At 33.5% G+C, this 20,144-nt stretch overlaps 2 protein-coding genes across 3 annotated transcripts in view; both read right to left on the bottom strand.

Moving 5' to 3' along the window:
- Positions 1-1,743: 1,743 nt before the first annotated feature.
- On the bottom strand, positions 1,744-13,521 carry LOC143063123 (tyramine beta-hydroxylase-like). Its single transcript, XM_076235090.1, has 9 exons — positions 13,371-13,521; positions 12,131-12,332; positions 10,448-10,580; positions 9,530-9,628; positions 8,215-8,394; positions 6,831-6,997; positions 5,898-6,141; positions 5,112-5,208; positions 1,744-4,597 (listed from the first exon to the last, which is right to left on the bottom strand). Exons 1-9 carry the CDS (start codon positions 13,430-13,432, stop codon positions 4,030-4,032), a joined length of 1,752 nt encoding a protein of 583 aa, XP_076091205.1. The 5' UTR covers positions 13,433-13,521; the 3' UTR covers positions 1,744-4,029.
- A 2,055-nt stretch (positions 13,522-15,576) lies between these two features.
- Positions 15,577-20,144, bottom strand: part of LOC143063122 (tyramine beta-hydroxylase-like) — a 39,971-nt gene continuing 35,403 nt past the window's right edge. For both annotated transcript variants that reach the window (XM_076235087.1, XM_076235088.1), the window contains exons 7-9: positions 19,877-20,120; positions 17,261-17,357; positions 15,577-16,375 (exon numbers count right to left, since the gene is read on the bottom strand). In XM_076235087.1, coding sequence (XP_076091202.1) covers positions 15,808-16,375; positions 17,261-17,357; positions 19,877-20,120 — 909 coding nt within the window. In that variant the 3' untranslated portion in view covers positions 15,577-15,807. The remainder of the gene's footprint in view (positions 16,376-17,260; positions 17,358-19,876; positions 20,121-20,144) is intronic.

The following is a 20,144-nucleotide window of genomic DNA, read 5'->3' as shown; positions in this document are numbered from 1 at the left end:
ATTTGTATGCATTTCCCTTAGGGTCCTATGTTAAACTAAGTCCCCCACTGGCGGCCATCTTGGACGTTGGAATGGCGACAATGTAACAACACTTGGTCAGTATCTCATAAGGAACATTTCTGCTATGTTTGGTTTCATTCCATTCAATGGTTCTCTATAAGAAGAAACTTGTATGTATTTCCCATAGGGTCCTATGTTGAACTAAGTCCCCCACTGGCGGCCATCTTGGACGTTGGAATGGCGACAAAGTAACAACACTTGGTCAGTATCTCATTAGGAACATTCATGCTATGTTTGGTTTCATTCCATTCAGTGGTTCTCTAAAAGAAGACATTTGAATATATTTCCCATTGGGTCCTATGTTAAACTAAGTCCCCCGCTGGCGGTCATCTTGGATGATGGATCGGCTACAAAGTAACAACACTTGGTCAACACCTCATATGGAACATTCATGCTATGTTTGGTTTCATTCCATTCAGTGGTTCTCTAAAAGAAGTCATTTGTTTGCATTTCCCATAAGGTTCTATGTTAAAGTTAGTCCCCCGCTGGCGGCTATCTTGGATAATGGATCGGCTACAAAGTAACAACACTTGGTCAGCACCTCAAAAGGAACATTCATTCCATGTTTGGTTTCATTCCATTCAGTGGTTCTCTATAAGAAGAAACTTGTATGTATTTCCCATAGGGTCCTATGTTAAACTAAGTCTCCCACTGGCGGCCATCTTGGACGTTGGAATGGCGACAAAGTAACAACACTTGGTCAGTATCTCATTCGGAACATTCATGCTATGTTTGGTTTCATTCCATTCAGTGGTTCACAAAAAGAAGACATTTGTATGTATTTCCCGTAGGGTCCTATGTTTAACTAAGTCCACCGCTGGCGGCCATCTTGGATGATGGATCGGCTACAAAGTAACAACACTTGGTCAGTACCTCATAAGGAACATTCATGCTATGTTTTGTTTTATTCCATTCATTGGTTCTCTAAAAGAAGTCATTTATATGCATTTTCCATAGGGTCCTATGTTAAACTAAGTCCCCCTGCTGGCGGCTATCTTGGATGTTGGATCGGCTACAAAGTAACAACCCTTGGTCAGCACCTCATAAGGAACATTCATGGCATGTTTGGTTTCATTCCATTCAGTGTTCTCTAAAAGAAGACATTTGAATATATTTCCCATTGGGTCCTATGTTAAACTAAGTCCCCCGCTGGCGGTCATCTTGGATGATGGATCGGCTACAAAGTAACAACACTTGGTCAGCACCTTATAAGGAACATTCATGCTATGTTTGGTTTCATTCCATTCAGTGGTTCTCTAACAGAAGTCATTTGTATGCATTTCCCATAAGGTCCTATGTTAAACTAAGCCCCCACTGGCGGCCATCTTGGATAATAGATTGGCTACAAAGTAACAACACTTGGTCAGCACCTCAAAAGGAACATTCATGCCATGTTTTGTTTCATTCCATTCAGTGGTTCTCTAAAAGAAGTCATTTGTATGCATTTCCCAAAGGGTCCTATGTTAAACTTAGTCCCCCGCTGGCGGCGATCTTGGATGATGGAATGGCGACAAAGTAACAACACTTGGTTAACACCTCATAAGGAACATTCGTGCCATGTTTGGTTTCATTCCATTCAGTGGTTCTCTAGAAGAAGTTCAAAATGTAAAAGTTAACGACGACGACGACGGACGACGACGGACGCCAAGTGATGAGAAAAGCTAAAAATGTGAAACAAGTCAATTGTGTTTGTCTGTTTTTATTTAAATGTTTTTATTGCTCCTTTGAATATTTACCCTTTTTACGAAAATAGAGTTATAGAGTTAAAAAAAACAAGGTTTTACCAAATAAAGGTAAGGTAAATCAATCTTGTGATAGTTTATGTTGTTGAACGTGAAGAGATTGTGAAGCTTCTATACCAACCAAAGATATATCAGTCCAATAATCATAAAATTTATTTTGTGCAACCGGTTTAGTGTTCAGTATTCCTGTTGTTTCTGTGTTTTCCTCTTATAGTTGACGTGTTTCCCTTGGTTTTAGTTTGAAACCTGGAATTGTTTTTTCTCAATCGATTTATGACTTTTGAATAGCGGTATACTACCATTTCCTTTATTTATAATGTTTCATAATACTATTTACAAAAACTAAATTCTATCAAATAATTGTATTGATCTAGCGGCGAAAAACCAATAACTGTATATGTGTAACCATTTATGTACATGTATGTGATAAACATGATCACTCTGTTTACATTAACGTATTTGATAAACATGATAACAGTATTTACATTGATTATTGTGATTAACATAATAACTGTGTTTACATTGATTTATGAGATTAAAATGAAACCTATTACTCCACTAAAATTGAGAATTGTGGAAACGACCACAAACAGTTATTTAAACTAACAAAACATCTCATGGGTAAACAACAACAAACCCCGTTGCCAAGTTCATCCTCTGATTTAGAACTGTCAAACTCATTTGCTGATTTTTTCGTCAATAAGGTTGTAACAATAAGAGATGGACTAAGAGACCAAAACGTAGTGAATGGTGATAACATTGCATTTCTACAGGCTGATGTTGAATTCACTGGTACACATTTGTTGTCATTCAAACACACAACCAATGATGAGATACGAACTATCATTCAAAAAGCTCCGAATAAGTCCTGCGAGCTTGATCCTATTCCGTCGAACCTCTTGAAACAGTGTTCCGATGTTGTCGTGCCACTTATTTTAGAAATCGTCAATGCATCATTTGATGAGAACATCGTGCCGTCAGACTTTAAACAGGCTCTTGTGAGACCTCTTCTGAAAAAACCTGGACTTGATTCCGAAATTTACAAAAATTACAGACCAGTGTCCAATTTACACTTTATTTCGAAAACTCTAGAAAAGGTAGTTGATAAGAGACTAGATGTTCATTTGGACTCGAACTCATTGTGTGAACCACTTCAGTCAGCATACAGACCACGCCATTCAACTGAAACTGCATTAGCGAGAGTACATCATGATATCAATGCAGCTTTAGATAAACAGTCATCAGTAGTGTTGGTGCTATTGGACCTTTCCGCTGCATTCGATATTATAGATCACAGAATTCTTCTAGAACGTCTGTCATTTTCATATGGCATAACTGGTTGCGCTCTCGAATGGATTAAATCGTATTTGACGAATAGACATCAGCGTGTGGTGATTGGAACAATCTAATAACATCCAGACTTGATTATGGGAATATTCTGCTGAACGGTATCAACAAGACTACATTGAACAGATTACAAAAAGTACAAAATACAGCAGCTCGTCTTATCACCAGACAAGAAAACATGAACATATTACACCGATACTTGCTGATTTACATTGGTTACCCGTCCAATATAGACCACAATACAAAATACTGACTTATGTGTACTGCGCTTTGAATGACATTGGCCCTGCTTACATCCGGGAACTAGTCAATCTACACGTGCTAAACCGATCTTTGCGTTCAAGTTTCACAAAACTACTCACCGTTCCAAAAGTGAGAACGAAGACGTACGGTGAAAGACAATTTGATTGGGTAGCGGCATCTCTATGGAACAATCTCCCGAACAGTTTAAGACAATGCAAGTCCCTAGAGTGTTTTAAAATACAGTTAAAAACTCATTTTTATCGTATTGCTTTTAATTAGATTGAATTCTTTTCACTTTTACGGGCTTTTTTTACTTTTTGTATTGAGTTTTTGCTTGTTCTGCATGCTTTTATCCTATATTGTTATTTTTTTATTCTTTGTTTTAACGTGTATTTCGTATTGACCTTTTATTTCATGGTAGGCATTTTTTATTTCAGTATTTGAATCTGACACGATGTATTTTTTTTTATGTTTTATGTTATTGTCATTGATATGTTTTAATTACCATGTGTATGTACAGCGCCTTAGAGTAATTTTTATCTTTTATATAGGGCGCTTTATAAATTTTCATTATTATTTTATTATTATTATTAACATTGATTCATGTGATTATCATGATAACAGCGTTTACATTGATTTATGTGATGAACATGACAATACAACCAAAAATGACTACAAAGTGAAATTGAAAAATACTGATCGATTTCGCTGTGTTTGGTTGTAATAAAAGAGGTGCATGTTTTAGTGAACACGATTCAATTCCATTATAGAAATCTGTTACACTGGAGTCCCGAAACTTTTTTAATCTGTACTTAATGAATTTTCCTACATCTCCGTCCATGCATGGATGCATGTTTATGATTGTTAGATGATCTTTACATTTCTCTAAACAGGTATCGTTTGTAGAACAGTGATCTTTTACAGCATTTCTCATTTCAGTAAATTCAGGATTTGATAAATTTGTGAATTTTGCTGTCTCGCAACCTCTGACTATCGGAGCTATAAGTTCACATACTGGAATGCTTTTCCATGATGTACAAAATTTCCGTTTCACATTCTTTGCAGGATAAAATGTTAAAAACCCAAAGCACATTTCGTCATTTGTACCTTGTCCAAAGTAGGTATAATTTAGTTTAGATGTTGTTTTAAACACACATGTGGTTTTTATTTCATCTCCAGGTTGTATTTCGATTGGGCTGCTAAAACTACAATATAAAGCACTTATTTTACTGTTATTTTCAGAAATAAAATTTTGAATTGTCAACCGGTCTGTCAACCTTTTAAAAGACTTTTCTACTTGTCGTCCTTTAATTTCGTTGTTCATTGACTCGTTTAGCAATAAAATGACGACCATCAACCTTTCTTTAAAGGGAGACGTGTTGTGATAATTGAAGGTTTTAAAATTACTTAACCTGCACTCAAATAACTTTTTTTAGAATTAAATAATAAACGTTTAGGAATATGTTAATTGCAGCTTAGAATGGATGTCCCTTTTGCCTTTTTTTCTTACAAATCCCTCGTGGGCTGTGACATTTTTTCTCGATTTTTAAGGGGGATAATACGTGTACTTACAGATATTCAAGAAAACAAGGAAGCAAACACTCTATACCAAAAAAAGAAACAATTTCCCCACCACTTAAAATGACAACAATTAAAAACAATTAAAAATATGACAGCTAATGAGCAAAAAGATGAAAAATAAGAGACGACAAGATATACCTGTGCGTGATTGGTTTATCATAATTAAAATTGTCTTCTTTTGTAATATCTTGAATTTTTCTGCCATCACGTATCAACTCTATCTTCTGTTTTTTACCTGTAAATACAACAACATTCTGTTGCCATACTTCAATATAGAGGCAAATTCCTAATAAGTCTTTTATACTCGTCTCTAACACACGCATACTTCAGTCCTGGTATCTATGATGAGTTTATATGCTTATCACCAAATGTGTACTTACAGAAGTAACATGGCGGAGGGTTAAAGTGGAACATGCTTATTCTTCCAGTGCACCTGAGATTAGCCATGGTTTTCGGTTGGAGTCGTATTGTTCATTGTTTTGTTATCTATGTTGTGTTTTATAGACTTTGTTTTTTTAAGTTTTTTTTTACTATTTGCTATGACATGTTAAGTCTTATACTTCAACTCTATGGAGACTGTTTTTTTTCCTAAATGGAACCCGAAATATCCCAGTGTAATGGTATACAACAACACATCTACTATAACTTTCCTAAGAAATAATAATTTTGATTTAATTTCCTTCAAAATTTCTTGTGAATTTCTGAATTAAGAGAAATGTCTCTATGGGAAAATATCGTGATAGGTTAAATAAGCAAGAGAGCAAAATATTCTTTTAATCAACTTTTGCAAAAATATCAATGATAATTATATTTCTGATTTAACCATTACACATTGTATTAACATGATCAATGTTAAATCTTTAATGCACATATAAATATAAATGATATATAAAAAGATAAATAATCTTCAACAACAAAACTCACCCAAATAATGCATATGATTTAATGCGGCAGAAACATAAATAGGACCTTTGAACTTTTTTTTGCTACATTGTTTAGAGCATGTTCCAACAACTTCAATATCTGATCTTCCTGGTGGCAATGTAAAACTGCTTCTGCCAATCATCAAAACTCCGGCATCGTTTGGTCTTAGTTTACTTGTATAAAAAAGCGTAAGACCTGAGCTGTCGACATAATGCTCTTTCAACTCTGGGTTATTCCAATGAGCCTAAAACAAAGTGCTGATGTATCAAACCGTCTCCGATATTATTTTCTTTTCAAAATTTCATACATTCTTAGATCATTTAATTTTAGATGTAACATATCTTCTGATTGGCAATTTTGTTTGTCAATTAGCTCGTAGACATTTTTTCTTCATATAGCCATGGCGCCATCAACCTTTTGTTTTCTTGATTTACTCATTAAACATGCAATTTGGAATTTCATCATAAGGAGTGACTTTAATAATTTTCTCTCTGTTCGAAATATCATAAAAAATGTGGTGCACACTTTTGAATGACCTGCTTATGTTATTTCGAGTGGACAGGTCATTACTTTTTTTTTAAAGTATGTATGAAATATCGGTGGTGAAATAAGAACATTACTCATCTGATGAAAATACAAACGAGCGCGCTTTCTTGGAAATATCTAAATAATTGTGTGCATATTAAAAAACTATACAAATCAAGCAAAACCATATTTGTATTTCTATAACCTATACAATAATTGCCTAATAACTGGCTAAGAAATACACAGCCTCCTTTCATATATATATATATATATATATGGAAATATGTCCATGTATACCAAGATATGTATCCCTTACCAACGCTTGTACACGTTTATATCCTTTCAAACTATTTTAATGTTATTCAAAAGTGCACATCATGTAGCAGATCCATCAAGGCATATACTCACCTGAAGTAACACACGTTTATATCCCTTCATACCAATTCTATATCCAAACTCTTTTGGAGCACATTGGCCAGCATTTCCCACAGTCCATGTATCTATGATGTCACTGCAGCCTTTTGCCCCCATCTGGCATAACTTAGGATTATTTGGTTCAATCTTTCTGACGTAATCTATATAAATAAAAGTGCATAGAATTGTAGAACCAAATAAAAAGGTAACTGATTGCATCTTTTTAATTGGCAATTAAAACATTATCGTTTTCTTAATGATAAGATGACAAAAATCGAAAGCATAAAGCTGATTAAAAGTTATTTAGATTTTATGCATGGAAAAATCCATTTAAGGATGTTCTTAGGTGAGGTTAGGTTAAAATTAAGAAATTAAGAAATTAAAATTGATATTTTAAGTTGGTAGAGCATCACTTAAGGATAAAAATAAGCTAAAAATATTGAAAGGTCATGGACCTCCTTTTCGAGATATTTGAGATTTAAAATATGGCCGGAAAAGACTGACTCGGACTTTAACCTTATATTTGCATTGGCATTATTTGGTCTCATAACAAAAGAAAAAAAATTAAGAATCTTCTAAAATTTTAGTAAATGACCTTTCACATGGTATTAAATCTTATATGAAAAAATAAATGGGTGTTATGGGCCAAATATTTTACATTGTGTTGTATGGAAAAACACCAAGGAGTCCGAACATTTGACAGAAATTCCAAAACCTCACCTAAGTACATCCTTAAACTGTCTTCAATTTGAAATAGATGTGAAAACGCAAGTTGCTAAAAACGCAAAATGTTTTTAAAACACAAACGATGATGCGATATAAATACAAGCATATCTTCGCTGTCTGTCTGGAGTAGTGTCCGTGTGAAGAGGTCAGCCGTAAGGACCATGTGATTTTAATGATAGCAGATACTTTGGGAAGCATTAAAAAATTCTGTTTTAAGGGATATAGTCACCACCATCCGGCTGAATGAGAAGCACGGAATGATTTTTGGAATCCCACTGTAGAACGCTTTTCTGCTATGATTTAACAACAATCGTAGTTTTGAGAAACACATGCGTCTTTTTGGACTCTTCTGAATAATTGTCCCATTTTAATCATACCAAATCTGTTTGTTTTTATACGATAAAAATATTAGTTATTTTACCTGTATGTTCACACCAAAACATCATAGTTTGGTTGGTTTTACCTGTATTTTCACTCTACAGCATATGCGTATTTCACCTGTACTGCTACACCAAAACAACAACAGATAAGTTGTTTTTACTTTTTTTCAATATATGGGATATTTTATCTGAATGTTCACACACAAACAACACCATATGAGGTATTTTACCTGTATTTACACACCCAAACAACATCAAACGAGTTAATTTACCTGTATCTGCACACCCAAACAACAACATATGATGCATGACATAATTGTTTACAATGTAAGGGACACTGGCAATCATGTGGAAGTCTCCATCGCTTGGTAAATCAAACATAGTACACATGTAGTTTGTCTCTGAGTTCGGTACCTTCGTCTCGGGCATTCGAATTGTAATATTCATTACACCTGAAAAATGAAACGACTAAATCTAGAGAATTTTGTAGAAGTCAGACTAGCATTAAAGTTTTCTGTGTATTTAAAAAAAAATCAATCATGCCATATAGTTGCTGTCTCGTAGTCGTAAATTCCACAACTCCTTTCATTTGTTTATAATTCTTTATAATAATTCTAAGTATGCTTAAAGTATTGGACTATTCAATCTTTAGAGGTTGAAAAACATGTACTCAGGAATACGTATAGAGACTCCCAAAAGTCTGTCCTTGCTATAATTGAATTTAAAAAAAATCAATTTTGAGCTTTTAGTAATTGCTTGATATTTTATTTTAATGTATTATAACTGAGGATTTATAAAATTATTTATGATGAATTCGGTAACCTATATAGTTCTGACTATATATGTACATGTATGTATGAGGATTACACTTAATAAAAGTCACCTAAAGGTCAATATTCGATGTAAGACAACAATTAAAGACAAGTGTCTTAAAGTATTGAGAAGTTGTAAATACATTTTACATAGCCTATCGTTCGACTTTTTCACCGAAAGACAACATTCATTTACACATTGCTTGAGAGAACCACTGTACTTATATTTTTGATGAATGGGTTTTTACTGGGTTGTTATGCTACAAACGACTGTTATATTGTAAGTGGTTAGTAGCTACCGTTTTAGAATATTTATGCCTTGGGGATTTTTTTAACACGTGTTGTAGCTTACATATATACAGAGTATTGAGCCTTTTGTATTTATGAAAATTACCCAACATATTCGTTCATGATAAACAAATGGTATTAAAAGAAGCCAAGACATGTCAATCCTTTCACAGCATCTTGGTTGGTCAGCGTTGCTCAATCGTAATTTGTCCTCTAGTATTTTGAGAAGTATTTCGTGCACTATCATTATTGTTCATTGTTTTGCTTCATATATTTTTCTTCATTTGTGCTGTTTGTCCTTTCCGGATTATCAGTTTTGTATGACCCTTGATTTTTTTTCTATTTTTATAACAAGGTAATGGAGTTCCGTTTTTATGAAATATTGTTTCCATCGACTAGTGAATTCAATGGACGAATGATTAAAAAAAAGTTGCGTAAGGAGTAGGTTTTAGTAGGATGAAGACATCTATGCTAAGATAATACTAACTTTTATCATGAATGGCAGCACATTTGAGTTCGTCTATATCACAGTCAACCCATGTATTTTGTTTCTTGCACTTCTCACTTTCCCAAGGATCACAAACACCTGTTTTAAATAAAATGTATTTGGCTTTTGTTGATATTTTTAGTTTCATTATTAAAAACGCTTGGTCCTTTAATCAAAAATATAAAATTAAAAATAATATAATTATCGGTAAAATACCACATTTTTATTCAATCAATCTATATTTCAATATCGAATTCACCGTTGCAAATCTAAGGTTTTCAATGTTATATATATATATATATATATATATATATATATATATATATATAGGATCTAGATTTTTCAGATCCTTTTCTATAGATAATTGAGCTGATCTGTAACAATACCATCTCCATGCCTTATATATCATGTACTGAAGTACGACGCTAGATTAAAACTGACGAGGAAAGGTAACACACGGCCACCGAAAGATTTATTATTGTGAAGCCCAGGTGATCGTGTGGTCTAGCGGGACGGCTACAGTACAGGCGATTTGCCGTCACGATATCTCAGTAGCATGGGTTCGAATCCCGGCGAGGGAAGAACAAAAAAATTAATTTTCGAAAGCAAATTTACAGATTTAACATTGTTGGTTTGATGTTTAGACGAGTTGTATATATAACAAAAATATATGGCTGCACCAGATCAGGAATATGACAGTTGTTATTCATTCGTTTGGTGTATTTGAGCTTTTGATTTTGTCATAAACTTGGGGGCTATCCGTTGAGAAATTTCGGTTCGATATTTTTGTTATTTTAATTTTTGATAGACGTGTGAAAAGAGTTAAGACATCAAATTGACAAATTTTCCAAATAACTCGTGTAATTCTGTATGTAAAGCACGTTTATAAATACTACAGATAATCCAGAGAGAACTAACCTGGATGTGTTATCTTATTTTGTCTCTGCGGAATAGTCTGTCGTGTCCAAATACAATCAGGGTCACCAAGTTCTTCTCCGTTACTTATCCCATCTTTGTCAGAATCAAGCTGGCATAAAGATTTATTCCACTTCTACAAATGTTATAAATCAGATTTTTTTATATATATATATAAAAAGAAGAAGTATGATTTCAAATCAGACAACTTTCCATTAGAGAACAAAGGGCGTGGGTGTTAACAACTAAAGGTCACTATACAGCATTAACAAAATCCCCATACAGTATGGTAAGCAATAACAAGCTTGTTTTGAAGGTTACATGTATGGAAAATAAAACACTTTTTTGACAAAATTTATCTTTGTTGACTGTAATGATTTTGAGATCAATGTGAGTAATAACATTTCGAATTAAAATGTCATACATACATGCATATGCTATCTGAAAATCATGTGTATTTTAACTTATATTTCCCAAATATAGGTTTTACCAGAAAACTGCTTGAAAGTGTGTAAAATATGTACATCAAAAGCAAAGATTTAGGAATAGGAATCTTGTTTCTAAATGTAAGAAAATATTTCTTAATTTGAATCATACAAACGTGTTTAAAGCTTAGGTAACACTTAAAGTAGGTTCAGTAAAATAAGCCATTCTTTAAAGCCATGGGTAATTAGTCAGCCGGATAGGGGTTGTAAGACCAGTAAGGCAAAATGTATAGGAGTCTGAACTCTAAACAAACTGGAAATATCACCGCTCATCAGCACAACAAGGGGACGGGAACCTCAATAAAAAAACTAACCCTCTCTGAGTTGGGGGTTAAGCATTAGGCTAATAACATCATCTTATAAAACAAAAGCTTATCACAGAAATTAACAAACAGCAGTCATTCATGGGACGACGGGCTACACAAGGTAGCAATATGATTGTGCAAGGAGAAAGACCAACTTGGGAGGCCTTGGAAGGAACATCTCATGGATTAAAAAAGACCATAACGATTGGTGGGTGGAATGTGAAAACTATATTCCAGGTCTCAAAAACTGTGCAAGTCATAATGGGAAGGAAAGGTACCAACTAGAAATATAAGGCATAAGTGAATGCAAGTGAACTATAACAACAAAGGGTCAAATGGTCAACGGGATACAACAGAGGAGTTTCAGATGGCTGGGCCATGTTCTCAGGATGCCTATATCCAATATAACCAGGATAGTTCTTAGATAGATACCATAGGGGAAGAGACCAAGAGGAACCCCACAAATCAGCTGGTGTCAAACTATTGAAGCCGAACTGAAGGACCTTGACATGACCTGGGGAGAAACCGAAACAAAGGCTAGAGACAGAACTGATTGGCAAAATCTTGTGGCGACCTTATGCTCCACCAGAAGCGAAGAGGATAGGTAAGTTAAGCTTCTGAAGCATTCCGAGATCCCACTGCCACCATACATCAAATTATGGTTGGGTTCTGTTGTTTAGTTTTTAGTTTTTAGTTTGCTAAGTTTTTTCGTCGTTTTTCTTTTTTAACCATGGCATTGTCAGTGTCTTATGAGGTTGAATATCCCTTTGTGTATATCTTTCATTTCTTTTTTTTTATAAAATGTCCTATATTGTAAATAAGCTCAAAGTGAACAGTCATTATAATTATAACACGGGAAACAAGGTTCATTAATTATTGATAAAATCTACACCAACCTTTCCGAGTCGAAGGAAATCTTTTCCGAAATCGTTCAGTGGCCCTTCGCCTCTGTCTGCTCTATGTCCAACGCCATGCCATATATAATTAGGTTTACATGGATGTGGTAACTTATCTCCATTAGGAATCACATCTTGAAATCTTGGGAAGCCTACTGCTACATGGACTACGGTAATTAGAACACACAACTTAATGACGAACCTATAATCAAAACAAAACCTTATTTGTAGGAAATATCACCGTAAAGTAAAACAACGCATTACAGACACCAAGATTAAAATCTTGAACATTAGACGCGAGTTATATTTACAAGATATTCATCAGTGACGCTCGAAACAAAAAACTTAACAAGTTATGATAAAATACGAAGTTGAAAAGCATTGAGGACGCAAAATTAGCAACAACAAAATAATAACAGCGGTATACTACTGTTGCCTTTCTTTATTAAGGAAAATAATGCAAGTACTTTCATAATTGGTTAGTACATATGTAACAAATCGATTTTGAGATTTAATTACTTAAAATATAATGAATGCAAATTATTTTAAAAGCCTTTCGCACATACAGTCAGCAATTCATATTTTAGAATTTAGGTAACTCATATAAGGGTAAGTAGTAAGGAGGCAGCAATTCAACAATAACAAAATTTAAAGCACTGTGAGTGAAAAGCTTCCCGGAGTCAAAATTAAACAACCAAAGAACACAACATTGGAAATAAACCAACAAAAACACAGAAACATTCACAAAAAAACACCTAGATAAAGCTCCAAGAATAAGATAAACCAAGAATACAATACAAGGAGATATTGGCGGACACAGTCAGTTTTCAATAGGATAGATAAAATTCCTAAAATAATGTATTAAAAAAAGCTTTTACAAGCTTCTAGATAATGTTAACTTGTATTAGGATGACTTTTATTTCTTCAAATTATTTTCGGCAATATAGAGTCAATACCTTAATGATGGTATTTCCAAACACTATACATAACAACATGGCCACCATCTAATTTACAAATTCAAAAATAACAGTAACTATGATAAAAAAAAAAACGGGGTTGAAGGGGGAGGTGGCGGAGTACCAGGGCAATACAAACTACAAATAACTTGGTGCCCCGGCAGAGTAAACATGTTGCTGATGTATATCAAGCTGTGCTTCAGATGCATAAAGTTGGCGACGGTGATACATTAAAGATAAAACCATTCATAACTATTGTGATTACTATTATAATAAACACTTACCAGTATGATACGTTGTCCATAATGCATTGAGAATAACCAAATATTGACAATTTACACTTCATAAAGCGACAACCGGAAATAGATCAGTTTAACATTATTTGTGAAACTTAATTAAAAGTTATATGTTCAACCCATAAACGAATTATCCTAATAATGATGTTTATAATAATGTCAAAAGAAAAGGAAGCGGCTGATTATACATGAGTAGGCAATTACTTATTGTGTCCTACTTTAAGAAAGATACTGTTCCAATTTTTAACTTATTTTCTTTCATGTGAATCTATAAAACACGTTTTGCCTAATGTGACTAATTATGACACAGTTAAAGGATAATACGAAGACTCATAAATACAATTCTTCACAGTCACAGTATACTTTCAAATGCACTAAAGCCTACACTTTCGAATTCACTTTAAAAATAAATTCGAAGATGTCTGATGGTAAATTAATTATCAAGAAAGAGAAAGCAAAACAAGTATAGAGAACAAATTCATGAGTATTTTTCCTCCAAGATTTTCATCCCATTCATTAATTCACTATTTTCTACACAAGGAAATGTCTGTACCTTCACAGGAATATGACAGTTGTCTTCAATCCTTTTGATATGTTTTGAGCTTTTATTTTTGTCATTTGTCTTCAATTCTTTTGATGTGTTTGAGCGTTTATTTTTGCCATTTTATTAGGGACTTTCCGATTTGAATTTCCTTTGATTTAGGTATGTTTGTTATTTGGCTTTTTATTATTTCAGTACTATTCTTTGGGGTTCCAAGAATTTTTCAAAGAATGACTAACATTGTGAACTCGTACCGATAGTTAATATTTTCTAACAATCAATGTTATAATATACATGCATTCAATAATAGATAATAGATATACTATTTGCGTATTAAATTTGTACAATGACGGGAGTGGTGCGGTAGAGATATCCTCCTATATGAATAAAGACCGACATGCCGCTAGCTGTGCCGCTATAATAAGTCACTTTTTTGATAAAGGTAAAATGTCTATGGGTCAGTTATTTCCAGTTTTTTGGATTTTATATTTGAACATATACCGTTTTATCATTTGATATCAAATAAAGATGGAAACAATTGTATATGAGATAACTGAGATATATAAGATATTAATAAGGGTACACCCAAAACAATCCGATTGCTACTATAATTTTGTATACATGTATATGAAATAACACAAATAAGCAATAAATAAAACATGATAGATAGTTTGTCTAGTGCCGTGGTGAGACAGAATAGTGCCTCCCCGTGATTAAGGTATATAGATAAAGGCAGATGTGGTGTGAGTGCCAATGAGACAACTCTCCATCCAAATAACAATTTAAAAAAGTAAACCATTATAGGTTAAAGTACGGCCTTCAACACGGAGCCTTGGCTCACACCGAACAACAAGCTATAAAGGGCCCCAAAATTACTAGTATAAAACCATTCAAACGGGAAAACCAACGGTCTAATCTATATAAACAAAACGAGAAACGAGAAACACGTATATATTACATAAACAAACGACAACTACTGTACATCAGATTCCTGACTTAGGACATGTCTTTATAAGATAATGGAATGTGTGTTCGAGTAAGAATTTCTCTATGCTTACATTACCTAAGGCATATTTATCCAAACTTATATTTAATTATTCAGCTGCATTTAGAAAGACGCGAGGTGCTCCCTTTGTATACCGTCTCATTTGTTTTGATCCACATTTTTTTTTATTTCAGTAATTTGTGGGGTAATTGATGACGCATAGCTAGCTCTTGGCGTCTAAAACCGAACAGTTCTAACTATTTACATGATTCATGTAACATATCTGTTTTTGGTTAATTAATTTTTGTACATTCAATTTTTCTCGTTTGAATTTATTTACATTTGTCATTTCGGGGCCTTTTATAGCTGAATATGAGGTATAGGCTTTGTTCATTGTTTAAAGCCGTATCGTGACCCATAATGTTATTTTCTGTGTCATTTTGTCTCTTAAGAAGAGCTTTCTCTTTGGCTATCATACCACATCTTCTTTTTTTTTATCAAAACTAAAATAGAATTTTACTTTTATACTAAGTAAGAATCTGTTGTTTAACGTGAACATGTTGTGCTATTATATCACGATCAACATATTACCAAAGCCATTATAAATCAGTTTGCATTGAGCAGTTTGTTTACAATATTTCATGAAATTATTTATCAGGAAAGGAATGAATTCTATCAAAGTATTGTATTGTAAAAGCTGCAAATCATCAATAACTGTGTAAAATTCATTAGTGGGATAAACATGATAACTGTTTACATTGATTTATGTGATAAACACGATTACTGTGTTTACATTGATTTATGTGATAAAACATGTTTACATTGATTGATGTGACAAACATGATTACTTTGTTTACATACATTTATGTGAAAAACATGATAACCGAGCTTAAATTGATTTATGTGATGAACATTACAATAAAACCAAACACAAATACAACGTGCAATTGAAGAATTCTGCTCGATTTTGATGTAGGTGTTGGTGATAAATTAGTTTTAAGCTCTTTGGAGCATGATTCAAGTCCATGATAGAAATCTGTAACACTAGGGTCATTTAATTTATTCAACCTGTACTTAATGTAAAGTCCTACGTCTCCGTTTATGCATGTATGATTGTTAATGGTTGTCAAGCGCTCTTTACATTCCTCTAAACAGGTATCGTTTGTAGAACAATGATCTTTTACAGCATTTCTCATTTCAGTAAATTCGGGATTTGATAAGTTTGTAAATTTTGCTATTTGGCAACCTCTGACTATTGGCGCTTTTAGTTCACATACTGGAATGCTTTTCCAAGATGTACAAAATTTTCGTTTCACATTCTTTGCAGGATAAATTATCAAAAATCCATAGCACATTTCGTCATTTGTACCTTGTCCATAGTAAGTATAATTTAGTTTAGATGTGGTTTTAAACACACAGGTAGTTTTCAATTCATCTCCAGGTTGTACTTCAATTGGGATTTTAAAACTACAACAGAAATAAAATCATACAGCATTGCTAATTTTGCCTTAATCTTCGAATGAGTAAACTTTTGTTATTTTTAGAGTAGTGCGCCCACTGAAAGATTTTTCTGTTATTTCACTTTCAAATACCATAATTGACCGCTTATCATAGGATAAATCAATAAAACAGAGAAGCTGAGACTATGTTAACTTCCATCTCGGAAATTGTTATTGCTCAGTCTGCTTCTTTCTGTTGACGTACCACACAATGAAATCAATGACCATTAAAATCCACAATCAATTTAGATAAAATTAATACAAAATTATTTTTCGAAACATGAATTTGGAAAAAGAAACATTATCTTAAGACTAGTCAAACTTGTAAATCTAACCAAAAATACAAAATGGGGCCATAAACTTGAAGCAAATGAATACCTGCTGAGAACTAAACGTGGTCTATCAAAGAAGTGTAGATATTGATAAATTGATGGATACTTTTATCGTTTTGAAAGGAATCTTTTCCTTGATTATATTTAGATTAATGCTTTGTTTTCAGTGTATCACAAATGGGTCTTTTTCGAAAAACTAAGGATTTTCTTATCCCAGGCATAGATTACTTTAGCTGTATTTGGCACAACTTTTTGGAATTTTGGAATCCACAATGCTCGTCAACTTTGTGCTTGTTTGGCTTCATAAATATTTTAATATGAGCGTCACTGATGAGTCTTATGTAGACGAAACGTGCGTCTGGCGTACTAAATTATAATCATTGTACCTTTGATAACTATTTAACACAGTACACTATTTAACAAGTCTATTTTATTTCACCTTAATATCACTGTTCATTTTTAGTTCGAATATCAAATTTAGCTTATAGCAAGTTATTTGTAGTAAGAGACATGAACGATACCTGTGCGTGACTGGTTTATCATAATTATAATGTTCTTCGTTTGTAATATCTTGAATTTTTGTGCCATTACGTATCAACTCTATCTTCTGTTTTTCACCTGTAAATAAACAAACATTCTGAAACCAATCTTCTGGATATAGTTATATTCCTAAATTGCCATTTATTGGTGGCCTTGTATCCTCGTCTTAAACGTTAAAACGCACGTGCGGTGATAGTCTTTGCCGCTGCCCTTTACTTTGATACTGTGATACTAATTATTTTAATTATCAAGGGTTTTTAAAGATTTTTTTCAGGGAGGCGGTTAAATTTTCCCATTAATTATCTCAGTGAAGAGAAGAAGTTTAACGCCATTATAGATTTTTAGTTTATGCCTCTGTCATCTGTCCCATGGAATGCATCTGGTCAGGGATGTTTGCTTTTTCCATATATTTGTGCAGTATACGTGTAATTTGTATCTACTTTTAAAATTTCGTTTTGACTGTGCAACTACACAGATGTCAATTGATATGTTTCAAATATTGTAACCACAATCCCGTCCTCTTTTTCTCCTCGTCAATTAAAAGTTAAAACTGATCATGAAAAATCACCGAATTTACTGTGTATACATTAGCAACACAGCAGATGCCACATGTGACACAGGTTATCACATAAGCAACACGACGGGTGCCACATGTGGAGTATGATCTGCTTACCCTTCCGGAGCACCTGAGATCACTCCTAGTTTTTTGGTGGAGTTCGTGTTGTTTAATCTTTAGTTTTCTATGTTGTGTCATGTGTGCTGTTGTTTGTTTGTCTTTTTCATTTTTAGCCATGGCGTTGTCAGTTTGTTTTAGATTTATGAGTTTGACTGTCCCTTTTGTATCTTTCGTCCCTCTTTTGCTTATTCTTTCGAAGCTCCTGCGATTATCCTCAGTTTCTGATGGGATCCGCGTCCTAAAGTTTTCTGAGGTGTGACTTGTAAGAGTCTTGTGGTGGTTTATTGCCAAAGCCTTGTGAGTTTGTATAGCTTTAGTAACTTACGTATCTCTTTTCCGTGTTGAAATTGTTAACAATTAATTGCATAATACCTCGCCATTTTATTTGATATCTAACTGAAGGATGCTGATCCTAATATTGACCTTTTCTAGCATATCTAATCCAAAGGGCCAAGTTAGCTTTTCTCATTAATTGACGTCATCGTCTATTGTCCGTTAACTTTTACAAAAAATAATCTCCTCTGAAACTACTAGGCCAAACTTAACCAAACTTGGCTACAATCCTCATTGGGTTACGTAGGGGATATGTCCGATGACCCCCGCCTTCCAACCAAGATTGCAGACGCTTAAGTTTTGCCAAGGATTTGTATAGTAAGTAATCTTACTATACAAATCCTTGGTTTTGCCTATTAGTTTAAAACCCCGCTAGAAATAGAGAACATTTGACATGCTAAAATGTTGAGAATGTTGAGGTCTAGCCGTTAAAGACTAGTTTTAAACGACTTCTTATAAAGCTATGGCCATTGAATTACAAATTTGAACCATTTGGTAATAAATTGTGATAGAACCTTCAAATACTTGAAACGACAAGATTTACAAATAAGTGGTATTGTACAAATCTTCGGTCGACTAATAATTAGAGTTGTTGCCCTCTAATGATTTTTTCCTGGCATTTTCCCCTGTTATCTTGAAAACTGTAATTTACTTTGAAAAGAAAACTTATCGGCAGGAGAAGACAAATATGTCAGCATGAATGAAATTGTCAGTTAAATCTTAGTAGAGTTATTCCTATTTTATAAACATCACCCATACATTAGATATAATTTATGAGTGCTTATGAAACAAATCTCCATCCAAGTCACAATTTGTAAAAGTTAACCATTATAGGTCAAAATACGGTTTTCAACATGGAGCCTTTGCTCACACCGAACATCAAGCTATAAAGGGTCCTTAAAAATTACAAGTGTAAAACCATTCAAACGGAAAAACCAACGGTCTAATCTATACAAAAAAAAAGAGAAACAAGAATCCCTTATAAACCACACTAACAAACGACAACCACTGAACGCGAATTAACAAATATAAAAGACTACAACAACATGTCTAAAAACGTAAGAACATTGATATAATTCAAGTTCCTCCAAACTTTCTGGTCATATTTTTATTAAGATTATGCAATGGATTAAATTTCCTTTTGAAAGACAATTACAAATATCAACTTAGTTGAAAATTTGTACAAGAAACAGCAACACCAAAACGAAGCCTCTTGTAAAAAGTATTAAAATCTATTAAATTATAAAACACTAATCACTCTGCAATAAGGTTTAACTTATTTCAGTTAACTATACTAAAGAATAAGTTGAACAATGATAACATATAGTTTTTGAGAATGCACCATATTTACACAAGTGGACGTTTCATCTTTACTTGTAAATAGATTGATTGATGGATTGATTAATTGGTATTTAATGCCATTTCTAACACTATTGTGCTTTTCGATGAGGTCAGTTTTTATTGACGGAAAAAGCCTGATTGCCTGGAGAGAACCATCGATCTTCGGTAGGAAAACATAGACATGTAAATAGAAATAGTATAGGTCTGAAATTATCAAATATAAACAATCTCCAACACAAAAACTCACCCAAATAATGCATATGATTTCCTGCTGCAGTGACATAGATTGGACCTTTTAACTGCGCTTTGCTACATTGCGACGAGCATGTTCCAACAACTTCCACTTCCGATCTTCCTGGTGGCAATTCAAAATAGCTACTGCCAATCCGCATCACTGCTGCATCATTTGGTCTTAGTTTATTTGTATAATAAAGTGTTAGATCAGAGCTATCGACATAACTATCTTTCAACTCTGGGTTATTCCAGTGAGCCTAAAACAAGTGCTGTAATATTAA

This window comes from Mytilus galloprovincialis, chromosome 2, assembly GCF_965363235.1.
Source record: "Mytilus galloprovincialis chromosome 2, xbMytGall1.hap1.1, whole genome shotgun sequence".
Classification (NCBI taxonomy): domain Eukaryota; kingdom Metazoa; phylum Mollusca; class Bivalvia; order Mytilida; family Mytilidae; genus Mytilus; species Mytilus galloprovincialis.
Note: the sequence above shows the minus strand (reverse complement) of the source record. Positions and strands in the feature narration are given on the sequence as shown.